Source organism: Zalophus californianus, chromosome 13 (assembly GCF_009762305.2).
Source record: "Zalophus californianus isolate mZalCal1 chromosome 13, mZalCal1.pri.v2, whole genome shotgun sequence".
NCBI lineage: Eukaryota > Metazoa > Chordata > Mammalia > Carnivora > Otariidae > Zalophus > Zalophus californianus.
This window is the reverse complement of record NC_045607.1, coordinates 17250058-17265492: the sequence shown is the minus strand read 5'-3', so window position 1 is coordinate 17265492 and position 15435 is coordinate 17250058. Positions and strand designations below refer to the sequence as shown.

General features: G+C 47.3%; 1 protein-coding gene across 4 annotated transcripts in view; it reads right to left on the bottom strand.

Annotated features, from left to right (window-relative positions):
* The window catches only part of ASTN2 (astrotactin 2), an 894395-nt gene that overhangs the window by 689617 nt on the left and 189343 nt on the right, over positions 1 to 15435 (bottom strand). For all 4 annotated transcript variants that reach the window (XM_027616418.2, XM_027616419.2, XM_027616420.2 and 1 more), the window contains exon 3: positions 4023 to 4407. In XM_027616418.2, the coding sequence (XP_027472219.2) occupies positions 4023 to 4407 (385 nt within the window). The remainder of the gene's footprint in view (positions 1 to 4022; positions 4408 to 15435) is intronic.

The following is a 15435-nucleotide window of genomic DNA, read 5'->3' as shown; positions in this document are numbered from 1 at the left end:
CAGCAAGCATGAAGAACAGAGAGGAGGCCATTGGCTAGAGTATAGGGGCTGAGTTTAACAGCAGTGAGAGCCCTGGAAAAACTTTCAGCATGAACGCGCTATGACCATAACAGAGTCGCTGCAGCCGGAAGAACGGATGAATGAGGATAGGCATAGAATTGAAGACTTGTGAAGATAAGGTGTTTGGGGGATGCCAGGAAGACTGATGTGGCTGGAAGAGGAAATGGCTGTGCAAGGGTGAAGCAGAGGGGGCTAGAAGCTTAGGCTAGAGCCTCTGTGTGAAGAAGTTTGAACACCAAGGCATTTGAATGAGCTATTGCGTACAAAGAGCTCTGAAAATTTAGAGAGCGCTACAAAATGATGACATTTACATGGCATCCACCGGGGGTGGCAGAAAGGTGAGTTAATAAACAGCTTTCCGGGTCTCTGTCACCCTAGAATGCTCTATTAACACCAACACAACTCTCCTATACTCCTGGGAACCTCTCAAAACACTAAAAAAAAAAAAAAAAAAAAAAACCCGGTCTCCCTGTTGCAAAGTCCCTTCTAAAAGCCAATTTAGAAGCTCAGAATTATTGTGTAGCAGCTTCCTGCCTCTGAGAACAGATGTTAATTACCTATTTTTCTTCCCCAGTTTGTGGATGAAGCAAGTTCATGGTTGCTATGCTTTAGCTATTCCTGCGATTGTACGAGCTCGGTGCCTTCCCCAGACCATGACACGCAGTGTGGGGTGGGCTGTTCACTCCCCAGCTCTGCCCCTACCATGACCGCTCTTGTGCTGGAGCTGCAACCTGGCTCAGCCACTTTCCAGCTGTGTGACCCTGGACAGGTTACTCAGCCCCTCTTTGCCTTAGTCTCTTGCGCTGTAGAATGGAAACAAAATTAGTACCCAACTCACAGGGTCATTGTGAGGTGTAAATGACATAATTCAGGGAAAGCTCCCAGAACAGCAGATAGATAGCTAAATAAAGGTCTCTGTCTCTATTTCTATTTCCCATTCTCTCCTTCCTTCTCTTCCTTCAATTACAAACAGCATGCATTTTTTTCACAATAATAAAACAAAAGTAAGAAAACCCAATATCCATTCAGCCATCCCCCACGCTTTCCCTTGATAAAGTGATAAATTTGTTATTTTAATTTCCTCGAGCTTTCATGTGTAATATTCAGGGCAGGGAAACATAAATTTAAGGATGGATAAGGAAAATTGGAATTAAAATGCATCAAGTTTCTGCTATGTGCCAAACACAGCACCGAGCATTCATACACTGGCATGCTTAAATCCGCAGCAATGTGCTAAGGTGATATTCAGCAGTGATATTCAAAATACCTGAGAACTTCTAAGGCATAGGCTCCAACTAGTAAGACAGGATGCCAGCCATAATCCTGGAGAAGTACCCTAAAGCCACCTTGTTCCTAGAGAGTGGTAGCTTCAGGAGGGTTCTTGGGGAGGGGCTGGGATGGCCAGGAAGTAGGAAGGCACTGGGAGAGCTCAGGACAGCGAGCTACTTACCAACCGACACAGAAGAAGTTCAGTATTTAACAAAGGGTCTAGCCACACAGGTGTGTATCAGCTGAACGTCAAACCTGCTCAGGACAATGCTCTTGGGGTCTGGAAACCCAAGTGGTGGCCCCTTGGTAATGAAACTTTCTCCCTCTGCTCTCCAGACTGTCCCCTCTATTATTTGCAAGTCCAAGCTGAAAAGCAGGCTGACAAAGCTTGAGAATGGAGAAAGAGTTTGAATTGATAGGCAAAATCTAAGTGGGAAAGGTGCAGATGAGATTAGCTTTTGGCAATATAATTTCAAAAAGGCTGGGGGATTACTTTTCTATGGGTTGCCCAGCCTCTGAAGAGTTGTTCCCTCTTGACAAAACCCATAGCCGGTCCCAGGTCACCCCACAAAAGAGAGCGCCTCATGGTTCTCTCCCAAGGCTCCAACAGACGCAACAGAGTACTCATCGGGGCTGAGCTGCTGTGAAATCTTCTGCAATCTGCCAGTGGAACCATCCCTCTCGTGTCTACACAAGGAGGACCAGGTGCTCAGGGACCATAATGCTGCAAGAACAGCCCCTAGCAGTCACCTCCCCAAGGTCAGGGTGACCAGAACACTGTGTGGAGTCAGGAAAAGCATGCCCTCCACTTCCTCTTGCTTGGATTTCTCCCTCTTCCATCCTTATCGGATTTAAGCGGGGCTGGATCCAGGACTAAGTGAAGGGTTTTGTGTTATTTCAAATTTTACTTTGTTTTAAAGCTGAGGCAGAACATTAAAAAAAAATACTGTGGGTCAGATGAAAACAGGTGGAGTGAAGGCATGGCCTTGCAGGGATGGTGAAGAGGGTTGCCCAAGGACATGGCACCAGTGAACCCAGGAGTGGGGTTCAGTGCAATCCGCTCATCTCCACTGCTTGGGCAGAGGGTGGGGGGATGTCCGGAAACCAACAGTTCAAAGACAGGAGTGACCATGGAAGACAAGGGAAATATCCCAGATCATGGTGGCTGGAACATAAAAGAAGACTGGAGGTGAATACTGGATGTGGATTAAGGACATTCAGGAAGCCCAGCTAAGACCAGGGCTTTAAAGTCTACAAACACAGCTCTCCGGTATCCGACACCTGACACGTACGAGGATCTGGGGTAGGCATTTTGCACACATTTTATTGTTATATTGAATCCTTCCAGAACCCTTCGGTGAGGAAACTGAGACCCAGAGGGTTGAATTCCTGTTTTTCCAAGGTCACCCAGTAAATAAAGGAGGCAGGATTTGAACCCAGGTCCAGGTGACTCCAAAATCTGCACTGTAGCCTGTGTCACTGTCACCCCAATGTGGGTTTCTAGGCTTGACAAAAATGTCTCCTTTTAAGAAAACCCCTTATTGGTCCAAGATGGGTCCAAGAGTAAGGATCTCAGAAGCAAAGAAGTAAGATGTAGAGCTCAGAGCTCCAGGACTGGCCCAAGCAGCAAGGGTTTCTCTCAATTCACAAAAGGAGTGGGTCAGTGTCAGAATGGTGGTCTCCAGGCCAAGCCTTTAACCCATCGTTATCACCCACATCCCAAAGACAATGAGGAGGAAAATGCATTTTTTTTTTTGCAGCATTTATAGGACAAGAGCCAAATTCCATCTATAAACAAGCTGGTGCCACAGACACTTAATAAAGACAAATATGAACACACTCTGTGCTTATGTCCAAATAATCCATTGTCCACCAACTTCTGGGAAATGGATCTTCGCAACAGCCCTATGAAAAAGGGTGACAGGTTTCAGTCATCAAAAAGCCCAATATGAACCAGCGATCGTGGCACGAAACATGATCTCAAGCTCCATCAACAGAAGCATAACAGCTGGGAAAAGGGAGGTGAAAGTCCCATTTTGCTTAGCACAGGAACATTCCCGCCTTGAGGCAGAGGGGTGTTAGTTCTGGTGTGACATTCTAAGACATGAAGAATTAGACTCTCCATCTAGAGGACAGTGACCGGAATGGTGAAATGTCTGAAAACTACGTCACATGAGTCTAGCTGAAGAAACTGGGATTATTTAGGTTGATTTCCAGAAGTTACAGGATGTCTTTTTTTTCTCTTGTCAAATTTTCCAAGAGCTGCCTTAGAGAAGGAAGATCAGATTCATTTTCTTTGTGGATGTGAAGGGCCAGGGAAACAGATTTCAACTCAATCTATGGAAAAATTTTCTAACAGCAGTGTCTGAAAATGAGATGAATTCTCTCATCTGAGTAGTAAGAAGGCCATCAAGGGAGGTAATCAAGAGACAATGGAGGGATATTGAACTACATAACTTCTGATGCTCCTCAGAACTCCAAGAACTCTGGCTTTTTTTTTTTCTTCTTTCTCCCACCACTACCGAAGAGCTAGAGAGGACAAACTCGGATAACCCAACAGAGAGACTGGCCATAAATCCAGAATGGCTTAGCCCAGAAGACACGACTTGCGTCCCCAACCGCCCAGCTTCCCTGCCTCTTCCCAGCTCCCCAAAAGGCCCCCTGGAAGGTGGGATGCAACAAGGAAGACTCACCTTTCTTCTCAAAGTCCCCCTTCTCTTCTCCAGGCCGGCCCAGACTGTCCAGGGTGTGCGTCCCTTGGCTGCCAAACTCATCTTCCCGGGAGATGTGGTTGGCCCGCCGGGGTAGGTCCTCATCCTCTTCATAGTCATAGTCATCCAGGATGGGGGTTTCCCGGATGGGCACACCGATGACAGAAGTGTGAGCCTGCAGCCGAGAGGAACGGAAGCTTTCCCGGGCCTGGGGCCCCAGCAGCACCGATGGGATGTAGTGAATCTCATGGGTGGCTTCCGTGCTCGCGCTCTTCTGGGGGATGCGGTGGCGCTTCTGCCAACGCCGCTGGGCGTACAGAGCCACCGTGAACACCAGCAGCAGAAGCAGCAGTGCAATGAGGCCACCCTGGAGCAGAAGGGAAGAAGGACAAGTGAATGGGCCACCGTTCTTTGGTCTAGAGTGCCAGAGAGGGGTTTCCTGCCCAGATCCCTGGGTGTGGCTCATAAAGACTCAGGAACCGACAGCCGCAGCTTTAAAACCAGAGAGATGCTGCTTCCAAAACTTTCTCACCCACAAACCAACTGTGTGACCTTGGGCCAACTGCTTGACTTCTCAGAGCTTTGTTTTTCATGTGTATAAGGATGAGTAAGAATCCCTGCCCTCCCTTCTTCATTAGGTTGCCACGAGGAGCAAATGAGATGGATAATGGTCATGTCAGAGCAACGCAGACAACTAAATGCTGGAAGAGTTAAGGGCCATAGCCTCACACAGGTGCGTATCTGAATTTCAACTCTGCCTCCCATCAGCTGAGTGACCCCAGGACATTTGCTCTCTCAGCTTTGCTTCCTCATCTCTAGAATGAATCCACTGAGGGTTCAAGAGATGGTAGTATTTTTTCCAACCTGCTGCAAATATGAGACAACATTATAAGGTCAAACATAATTTCTGCACAGTCTGTATTTCCTTCATTATCAGAAACACTAATCTTTTTTTAATTAAAGACTTTACTTATTTATTTGAAAAAGAGAAAGGGAGAGCATGAGCAGGGGGAGAGTCAGAGAGAAAGGGAGAAGCAGGCTCCCCGCTGAGCAGGGAACCTGACAAGGGGCTCGATCCCAGGACCCCAGGATTATGACCTGAGCTGAAGGCAGACGCTTAACCGACTGAACCACCCAGGTGTCCCAGAAACACTAGTCTGCTAATACGTGGCTCCCAATAGGGGGTCTGAGACAAAATAGGTGCTTCATAAATATTTGTTAAATGACTAAATGAAAAAAAAAACCATGTCTTTCTAGGGCTCTTTTAATCAGAACATTAAGGTAAATTGAAGCTTATTTTTCTCTAATACATCCCACTGGCAAATATTCAATTGAGTCTGCCTCCCATACTTTACCTTGGAACAATTTACAATGTATGAACATATGTTACATGATTCATGAGACTCATGAAATAACCTTTCTGTGAGTTCTGTAAGAGCAGGATTACTTACAAACATGTCTGCATCCCCCATGGCACCTGCTGAGGGCTGGAGGTGATAGGTAGGCATTCTCCTCGTTCCATTTTATTCACTCTGTGCCAGAAACATCTTCAGTGAACCGAGTAGCCCCCCCTTAGTTACCTTGCTTTTCTTCCTTACAGATAGTGCTTTGTGGTTGGGGGACTGGAGTTTGCTGTGTTGAGTCCCTGGGGGTAATCTCCAGGGTTGGGAAGGATTGCCCTCTATGGGGGGGAGAGGGGGCTGAAATCAAGAAACCCAGAAACTCATGGTGAGCAACAGAGCAAAAGCTGAGCCTTGTTTCTAGCTGTGACTTCTGTTAGACATACTTGCTTAGGCCAGGAAGAATGCTATTTACTAAAATAATCTGCTATCCTGCTGCCTACACCAGAAAGCTGTCATGTTCTTTATGCAAGGCCCTCAGGTCAGTAAGCTGGAATTCATCACCTCCACGGCGGGTGGGGAGTGGGTGGGAAAATGTGCTAAGAGGTGCCCAGGCATGCAGGTACGGCCAGCCGCCCTGCCTTGACTTCAGCAGTGAGTTGCTGTGGAATGCCCAGGAAGCTTCCCCCGAATGTCAGAACTAAAGCACAAGTATACAAATCCAATAAATCTGTAAGTATGTGCGTGTGTGTGTGTGTGTGTGTGTGTGTGCTGTCAAATACATATAAAATAGGTGCATGCGCATGGTTCATGACCCTTGGAGCCCCCCAAAACAAGAACAGATCCTTTTTCCCTCCACAGAACATACAATAACGATTGCTCTGTGTCTAGAAGTCTCTTCTGACAGGGTATTACTTGTCAGTTTTTCCACCACAGAGAAGAAAGGGAGGAGACAGAGGAAGGGAGGGAGGAGTATGAAGGAAAGAGGTAACAGCAAGGACAGTGGAGAGAGAAAGGAGGCAGAACACTTGCTGAAACAATAGCAGGCCCTCTCCTTACTACCTTACTCCATGCTATTTGATCTTCATGATAACCCTATGTGATGGGATTGTAGTGTCTGTTCTACTGATGAGATGAGGAAAAGGCTGTTCAGAGAGGTTAAGTAATTTGCTTGAAGTCACACAGGTTTTGATCCTAGGTTCATCTGGGTACAGAAGGCCAGGATGTGGTAAAGCAGGGATCTGAACACAAGGCTTCATTGCATAGCCATCGGCTCTGTGACAGCATAATGGTTCCCACAGACCGCAGCAGGGAGAGGAGAAAATGGGAAAGATCCGGGATTCGAGGGGCACGCCTTAAAGCTGCTCTTCACAAAGTGTTTCATTTAGGTTACTGACATCCTTAGGGAAATCTCCTTGCCTATCTTCAAACCTCTGGGCATTATACTGGCTGTGAGGGTCAGGCCCTACCTGGTCCAGGGCCCTTCATTCTCAACCCCTCCCGCCTACCCCGTTTATGAGGGTTGGACCCTCTGGTCAGATCCCAGGATTAACAATGACCTGGGAAAGATAAGACCTAACCAAACTGTCCACTTCCATCCACGACCGCCCCTCCCGGCCTGCACTGCCTCCAAACCGCCCTCCCTGGTCAACCCTGCAATCCTGGATCAGCTCCTAAATCCAGACGAGCAGCTCCTGGAAGGCAGGAAGGCCCACACTTTGCCTCCGACACCCTCCAGCAGTATCTGGCATAGTGGCTAAGGGCTGGCCTCAGAGTGACACAATTTTAGTCCAGATTCTACGCCGTAGAGGCTATGTGACCTTGAGTAGGTCACTTTCCTTTCAGAGCCTTGGCTTTGTGATTGGTTAAATAGGGCAGTATTCACAGTGTCAGCTTACTGGGTCACTGTGAGGCTAAGTAAGATGTGTGTAGAGTGTTTGGTGCCATGTGGGGGATGTGGCCATTGCTTACAGATTGTTAGCTATTGCTGCTATCAACAGCATCAGCAAGGGTCTATTTAATGTAAATGAACAAATGAAGGAATGAATGAATCAACAGCTTGACCTTCTGCACCCCAATGCCTATTCTGCAAAACTTGTCTGGAGACCCAAATCCTTCTCAATCTGGACCAGACACCTCACAGGTGCTCTGTCATTTACCTTTTTACAACTGTGCACGTGAGGTATCTTTGTCCTCTGTGAAGTAAGGAAACTGAGGCACAGAGCCAGGGGGTCCATTATGCAAGGTAGTGCAGCTGGGCTTCGCACCAGCTTCAGCATGGCTCCGTAGTTCTGCTTGGAGTGGGAAGGGACAGGGACACCAAAGGCCTGAGTCACCCCTGCCCAGCCTCATAGGTGCCTCCTCACATCACGTAGGCAATTCCAGGTGTAGATTTCCGGCATAGAAAACTTCCAGAAGGTGGTGCAGAGGAACAACACCCATCTCCTTGCACCACGTTGTTGGGGGCTGAGCTTGAGCACGCCTCTAGCTTAATGGTCCAGTGATTCTTTCACGCCTGGTTTTGCCATTTGATAGGATCCCAGGCCCGTGGCTCTGGCCCTCCCTACTGGCCCCAACCTCAGCTTCCATCAGCTTCGGCTGAGCCACCAACCATGTGGCTTCTGTTACAGATCAGAGTTTCACTGCAAAAATCTGGCCCAAGGAGAATCTCAGTATTTGAGGGTTTACTGTGCCAATGACCTACTGAGACAAATGTCCCCATGCTGGGCTCCTGAAAGGCCGAAGGGACTTCACCTTAAACACAGCAACAGCTCAGGTGATGTTAAAGCAGCCGGTCTGAGCAGCTCTGTGTTCCTAGAGCCTAAAAACGTAGCATAGTACAGGACACTGTGGACAGGCCCCAGCAGGCAGTAAATAGGTTCCGAATTCAAGGTTACTCACTGTGTTTGGGCTTGAATTTCTCATATTCCCCTATGGACCCTCAGCTTACTTGCCTATAAATTGGGCTTAGCAATACTTGGAATAGTATAGCATAGTTGGGGGCACAGAAAGACGAAGGGTCAGAAAGACCTCGTCAACTCTCATGCTACCACATAGAAGCTGGGCAACCTTGGACAAAGGAATGTATCTCCCAATCACAATTTTCTCATCCACAGGATTGGGTCCCAAGCAATCATAGAGAGGTCAGATGGGGGCTCGTGACTGTGAAGAGCTGCGCTCAGCGCCTGGTATGTGGTAAACCTGTGATCAGCTCTCATTCATGTGTTATACCCGGTTGCTGGGCAAAGCAAATCTGAGCACTGCCGGGACAGCCCTTACAAACTGAGAAGTGCCGTGCACAGGCTCGAGAGAACCATGTGGCCACCTCTATTCCTAGTGGGACATTCCACCCTAAGAAAGCAGATACGTAACTCAGAAGCAAGAAGAAACTGTCATCCATATCCTTGCAGATGGTCCTTGGTCCAGGCTCCTGCGCTAGCCCACGCACACAGAGCTGTACCCCATTTCTTTGTGGTCTTTCTCCACCAAGGGCAAGCCAACAGAAAAGCAGGCGATGACACCAGGAAGGTAAGCAAGGCCAGAGTGTCCAGCCAGTGAGTCTGCACGCCGGGAGCCAACATGAGCCCTGGAGGTGAAGAAAACACTGTAGGGCCACAGCAAGCCAAGGAGGGAGGAGAGGACGCAGGGAAAGTCTGTGCATTTTTAGGAAGCAGGTTAAGAAGAGGCCAAGGCTCGAGGGGTGGTGAGCAAAGGCCCTGCTGGGGCCTCAGGGACGACCTGATGCCAAATCCGATTCGGACTGTGTTCACTTTTGGGCAGTCCAAGACAAACAAGGTTGGAGAAGTGGCAGCGATTTCCAGAAATAAAAATGCCAGTCTGTTACTTAGGGGTTGGTTTGTGTAAGACTGTAAGCATCACAGGTCTTCGGGTGATCAGCTTTACCTTTTTCTTACAGATCTGAGGATTTCACTAAGCTGTCAGGGAGGAAGTGGGAAAGAGACGGTGGGAGCAATGTGTGTCCCTGTGCCTTATGGAACCTTCCCTACTAGAAGTCTCTCTAGAGCAGGATCAGCCCACTCCTCTTATTCTGTTACTGACAGTGAGTAGCAGATCTCCCAATGGAGCCAGACAAGGGTGAGGGTGGGGATGTCAAGGGCAGAGTGCCATGATGGGGAAAGCAGGTGTCTGGGGGCTCAGAGACCAGTGTGGGGATCCCGGATTCCCTCTGAGCTGTGTGTGACAAGCTGGTTGTGATATTTTACCTTCTTGGGCTGCATACAGGCTCGTATCTATAAAATGCGCTGATGGTTCCCAATGTGAAAAGTCATGCCAAGGATTAAACAAGAAAATAAAAGGTCTGGCACTGAAATACTCAACAAGTATCAACCTCTCTATTCCGCTATCCCAAACCAAATCCTTTTGCACCCGCCCCCCTTGCTCAAAACTCTTTCTTGGCTCTCCAGGGCCCTCAGAATAATGTCCAGACCCCTTGCCTGGAACCCAAGGCCCTTCATGAGGAGGTGTCCACTTCTTTCTCAGGCCCAGCTCCCCCCAAGTCCCATACCCTGTCCTGGAGCCACACTGAGCAATGAGCATTCCCCCAAAGTATGATGCTCAGGGCTCTTCCACCCTGGCTGCACTCTCAGCCTAGGGTGCTCTCACCCTATTCATGGTTTAAATAATGACGCTCCCAAAATTCAGGTCCACCCAGAAACTCAGAATGTGATCTTATTTGGAAATAAGGTTGTTGCAGTTTTAACTGGTTGAGATGAGGTCATCCTGGATTGGGTGGGCCCTAAATCCAATGACTGATGTCCTCATAAGAGTAGAGGACACAAACAGACAGCCAGCCAGCCACACACACAGAGAGGGGAGAAGGAAGCCATGTAAAGGTGGAGACAGAGACTGCAGTGATGCATCCACAAGCCAAGGAATGCCTAGGATTGCCCACCACCATTAGAAGCAATTGGGAGGCATGGAACAGATTCTCCCTCAGGCTCTGGAGTGAGCAAACCCTGCTGACATCTTAATTTTGGACTTCTGGCCTCCTGAACTGTGAGGGAATAAATTTCTGTTGTTTTAAACCTCCCACTCTGTGGTGATTTGTTATGGCAGCCCTAGGAACCTAATACACTCCCCTTCATTTGCTCATCTCAATTCACTCAACCATCTCAGCTCGGAGATCACTTCCCCAGGGAGTCTTGGCCTCTTCAGGTTGGGGCTGGTCTGTGACATCTCCTCTCACAGCCCCTGTGGTTTTCAATCATCTGCTGCACTACCACAATGCGGTCATTTGGTTGACGGTGTTCCTACTCTAGGTCCTGAGCTGCCATCTTACCCCCACCATTTACTCAGCCTAAGATGCAGTATTTGGCCCAGAGAAGGTGCTCAATAAATATCCAGACATGCCAGAGAGACAGAAATCATACTGTCCCCAAAGCAGCTCTGACCTCAGCATCCAAAGGCACCTGACCAAACCTCGCATGGACCCTCCCTGCTGTTCTGCCTTCATCCCCATGTTAGTACTTCCAGCTGATTTGCTTACAGACACCATATCAAACACTGAAAAATATATAAAGATGAAAAATAGAAAGTACCCCAAACTACCCTACTGAGAGAGCATTCTGAAAAGTCAAACTTAGAACTCCATTCAGCCCGGCCTCATTTTAATCTATTTTTTCATGTTAACTATCCAGGCACGGAAGAAGGAGCCAGAGAAAGAAAAAAAGGGGGGGGGGGGGATAATGTGAGAAATGCTTTATTTGACAGTGTGTCATTGGGAAACTGATTATTTCTGTCTCTAGCCTTTTTAATATTCCCTCACAATGGCCAAGCTGCAAGGGGATTTGGTATTCTAAGACTGGATTTATAATACTCTGTTCAGCAGTGATAAGAACATGGGCCTCTAATCCTCAGAGCTGTGAACATGCATATTCTCCCAAGTAATGTCCTTCTCTTCTCGTCACTTGGGTCTGGTCTCGACAGCCAGCCCCAGGATGGCTGAAGACTGATGATCCACTGGGTATACTCCTGGCCATTTGCCGAGCAACGGAGCTAGGAAAGTGAGGGCTCCAAGTTCTGGGAAGTCTCCTTTCGGGCTTCAGTCTATGTTTAAGATGGAGGGAATACTGGAAATTAATCCAGACCTCTGGCATTACACATAAGGAAAACTGAGATTCAGAGAGAAGTGACTTGACCAAGTTCACAGACCATTCTAAAATGGTACTGGGGGCAGGATGTGCAGCCCATATTCCCCCAAAGCTGCTGAGAAATCATGTGAACCCTGACAGTTATCTACAACACAGCTTCTGCCACCTTCCCTTTCTCTCCACCCAATGGCTGTCCTATCTCCCAGTTACCACGGTCTTTCTTCGTGATCATTTTAACACACTCTGGAGGAGCTTCCAGGCTTTGTCCCCTCCCCTACTATTCCGAGTCCATCTTCTCGCCCATGACTCAGGCACAGCTGGATACAGAGACCCTCCTCACTGACTAAGCTGGAGAGTCCTGTGTTTTGACAGGTTCTCATCCATCAGGCCCCCACCCTTTCTGGATAATCTGGTCTCAAAACATATGCTTTCGAGGTACCTTTCTCAAAATATATGCTTCACCCACCCATGCCATCAACCCTATTGAGCACTTACCCTATAGAGCACACACAGTGCTAGGTATCCAACCACATGTCAGACCTCACTGTTTCTACTACAGGTCCTGATATTTTTATCCAAGTCATTTCTTCTGCTGGGAATGACACCCTCATTGTTATCCCTCACCTCATCTACACATCCAAATACCACCAGACTTCAAAGCTAATGTCAATGCAATTTCCTTGGTAAACTCTTGATCTCCCCTCTCTAGGCTCAGCCAGAAGAAATCTCTTCATCCTCTGAACTCCCATGGTGCTTCATCTGAACTTTCACTTAAGGAGCTTTAGCATTTTCTACCTTATATTAGAGTTATTGGTGTTTGGTACTTAAGAGCCCCTACTGGTTAGATTATTATACCCGAAGCACAGATGAAAAAGTGAGGCTCAGAACATAAACTTGCTTGAGAGGACACAACAAGGTGGCAAATATATGGGATAAGGCCTCCCAACTGAGACAGCATCTACTCAACTGCAGGCTCACTCTCTCGACTGGAAACGTCCACTGGACCTTGAGGGAGAACAAGATGAGAACTATATTGCAAAAGGCATGACCGTTCTTTAGGCATTCATGTTGCTCAGATTTTTTTTCTTTTTCTTTAAGCAATAAGGTGGCAAGATTGCCCTGAATGGAAGTAAGGAGACCATCGAGGGAGCTGTTCACGATAGCCTAGAACAGCAGTTCTCAATTTTGCTCCCCTCCCCTGCAACAGAAGACATTTGGTAATGGTGACATTCTCAGTAATCATGACCGGAGAGAGGGCACTACTGGTATTTAGTGGGTAGAGGTCAAGGAATCTGTAAGCATCCTACATGCAAAGGACAGCTCAATACAACAAAGACTACCTGGCCCTAAATGTCAATAGTACAGAGATTGAGGAAGCAGCCTGCAGGTAGGGCAGTTAAAGGAGACAGTTAGTGACTGGGGTAAAACAAGACAAGTCAGGGGATGGGAAGACTTGGTGTTTGATTAACAAGAAAGGAGAGGAAGAAGGAGCCAACAATGACACCATTGTGTGGATTCTGCAATTGGATTAGAGAGGAAACTTCCATGTTAATTTTTTTCCTAGGGAAGCTCCCAGAAGGCTATGAAAGATCCCAGCACACAATCACATGAAAAGATAAGTTACATGTGTGAACAATTAGGAGAAGATAAACACACAACATCTGATAAAGATTTATATCTATATATACAGGTGAGTGTACGTATGTATATATTCATGTGTATAAAAACATACTCACACCTATCTTTATGTTTCTATAGTTAGCTATATTTATCTATAGCTACCTCTTTGTGTCTAGACAGATATAAGGTGACCTATTTAAGGAGATCCCATTATAGAAAATGAAACATTTTTTCTTTTAAACTAGTCATCTACTTATAATGTATCTATCAGAGACACCATTTCCCAAGATAATGCCAAGGGAATAAAGTAAAAACGTAGCAGTTCTTTGTAACGTAGTCATTCCCCACTCAGATCAACCTTCCTTAATCATCTTTAGATCAGATCAGAATGAGGCTGAATCCTGAGAGATCGATCGAATCCTAGGGAAATGTTTCAAGGGGAAAGCTAATGAACGAACGTCGGGACAGCGGCGCTTGCCTGTGAGTCAGACAGAAGTGGATTTTAGCCACGGCTGTATTACCTCCCGGTCGTGTGTCTTTGGGTAGGTGATTTGAGTTTCCTCCGTTTTTTCTTCTGTAAATTGGGTTAGTAGCCCTGGCCGAGAGGGTCTGTGGAGGATTAAATACGTCTGCATTATGGAACATGAGTGCAGTGACTTGCAAGTCATGGCTCTCAGGAAGTATTAGCACCCTTACGACTGATGCGAGACCTATTTCCTGAAAAATAAAATGCAAAGGAGTGGTGAGGCCACCACTTCTCCACAACACTGTGAGAGAGTCTCTCTGCAGTTTCCCAGCTGCATCCCCATGGCCACCCCTGCTCTCCTCCTCCAGGCTCCACGCCGTGCGCCCTTGACTACATTCCTTCCCTTCTCTGGGGGGAGTAGGTGAGACTGGATGGTTTCTGACAGGAACTCCAGCTCCAATTTTCCCGAGTAGAAAGGCAGAGGCAGAATTGAAAGCATTCCTGAACAAATGAAATACATATTCTCATGACATCCTGCCTAGCATTGCCGCCGTGTACGCAGGTACGACCCAGGTTAAGTGTCCTGTGTCCCTCCCACCATCTCACACACCTGTGTGCTTGTTCACACGGCTCACTCGGCTTGAAATACCCCTCTTTTGCTTCTCTGTCTAGTCCTTTAATCTCAGCTCCTGGGTCCTGAGTTCTCAACAAGCCTTTCTGAAACCTGCTCTCTCGCTCTAGCTGGGTGAAGTACACAACTTTCAGACCCCTCAGTGACTCCAGCTTCCATCTGCCAATACCCTCCCACCACCCCTGTGTACACAAGATCCAGCCTGGGTAGGTCCGACACGGAGTCAGCCTCATGACGCACTTACTGTATTTTCACACTGAGAGACAGGGAAGGAAAGGGCTGGGTTTTATTTCTTTCTGAACAAATTTGAATGTTTCATGACACACAGTAGATCCTCAATTACTGGTGAGAAGAATTAATGAATGAATCCATTAGAAACTCCTCTCTGAGGACAGGTGGCTGAAAATACACCTCCATCTGTTTGGCAAGTCTCCATTTGTGTGCGAGAATACTGAAGATAATTCACAGGGGTCATTCCACACAAATCGGTACCCTACTCCAAATCCTCAGGTGGCCTCTCACGTTCTGTCTGAAAGCTCACTCTGAAGGATGGATGAATGGAGAGGGTGGGAGAAAGCATCTTCGAAAGGACTGATTTTCCTCCTCTTCTTTGGGTCATGAAGACAAACAGATGAACCCAGATGACTGGAGAGGAATGCTGCACTCATCCATCGATGTACTTAATTTGCTAGGTGAAGGGCACGCCTCGAAGCAGGCAGACCACCATTAAAGGTCTTCCTCTGCCACCCACCAAAGAGGTCTGTTGTGAGAACTAGGTAAACTAATGTATCTATCTACGTGACCTCACACAGCCCTTGACCTATAGAAAACATTTAGTCCCCGGGAGGTATTGGCTTCCTTGTTCCTGTGTAACATATTGTTAGACGCTGTCCCTGTGAAAACCTCTTGCCTGGATCTAGGAACACACAGATATGGCCTGGAAGAACTTGCAGCTGGTTTGTAGAAACAGATAAGTAAGCAGATAATCACTGTAATGCACAGTTCAATAAGTTCTATGCCAGAGGGAAACACAGTGAGAAGCAAAGAGTTTCTTAAAGCTTCTAAGTGCAAAGCATAGAGGAAGTGGGAATAAAAAGGACTTCCTTATAATTCCCACTACAGTCAAGGTTAAAGGTGTGGGAGTGGGCTGGCCCATCCAATCAGGTGCACCCTCACCCAAATGTGACAGAGTGGATGACCAACTACACAGCATTAATGGCTGATGATG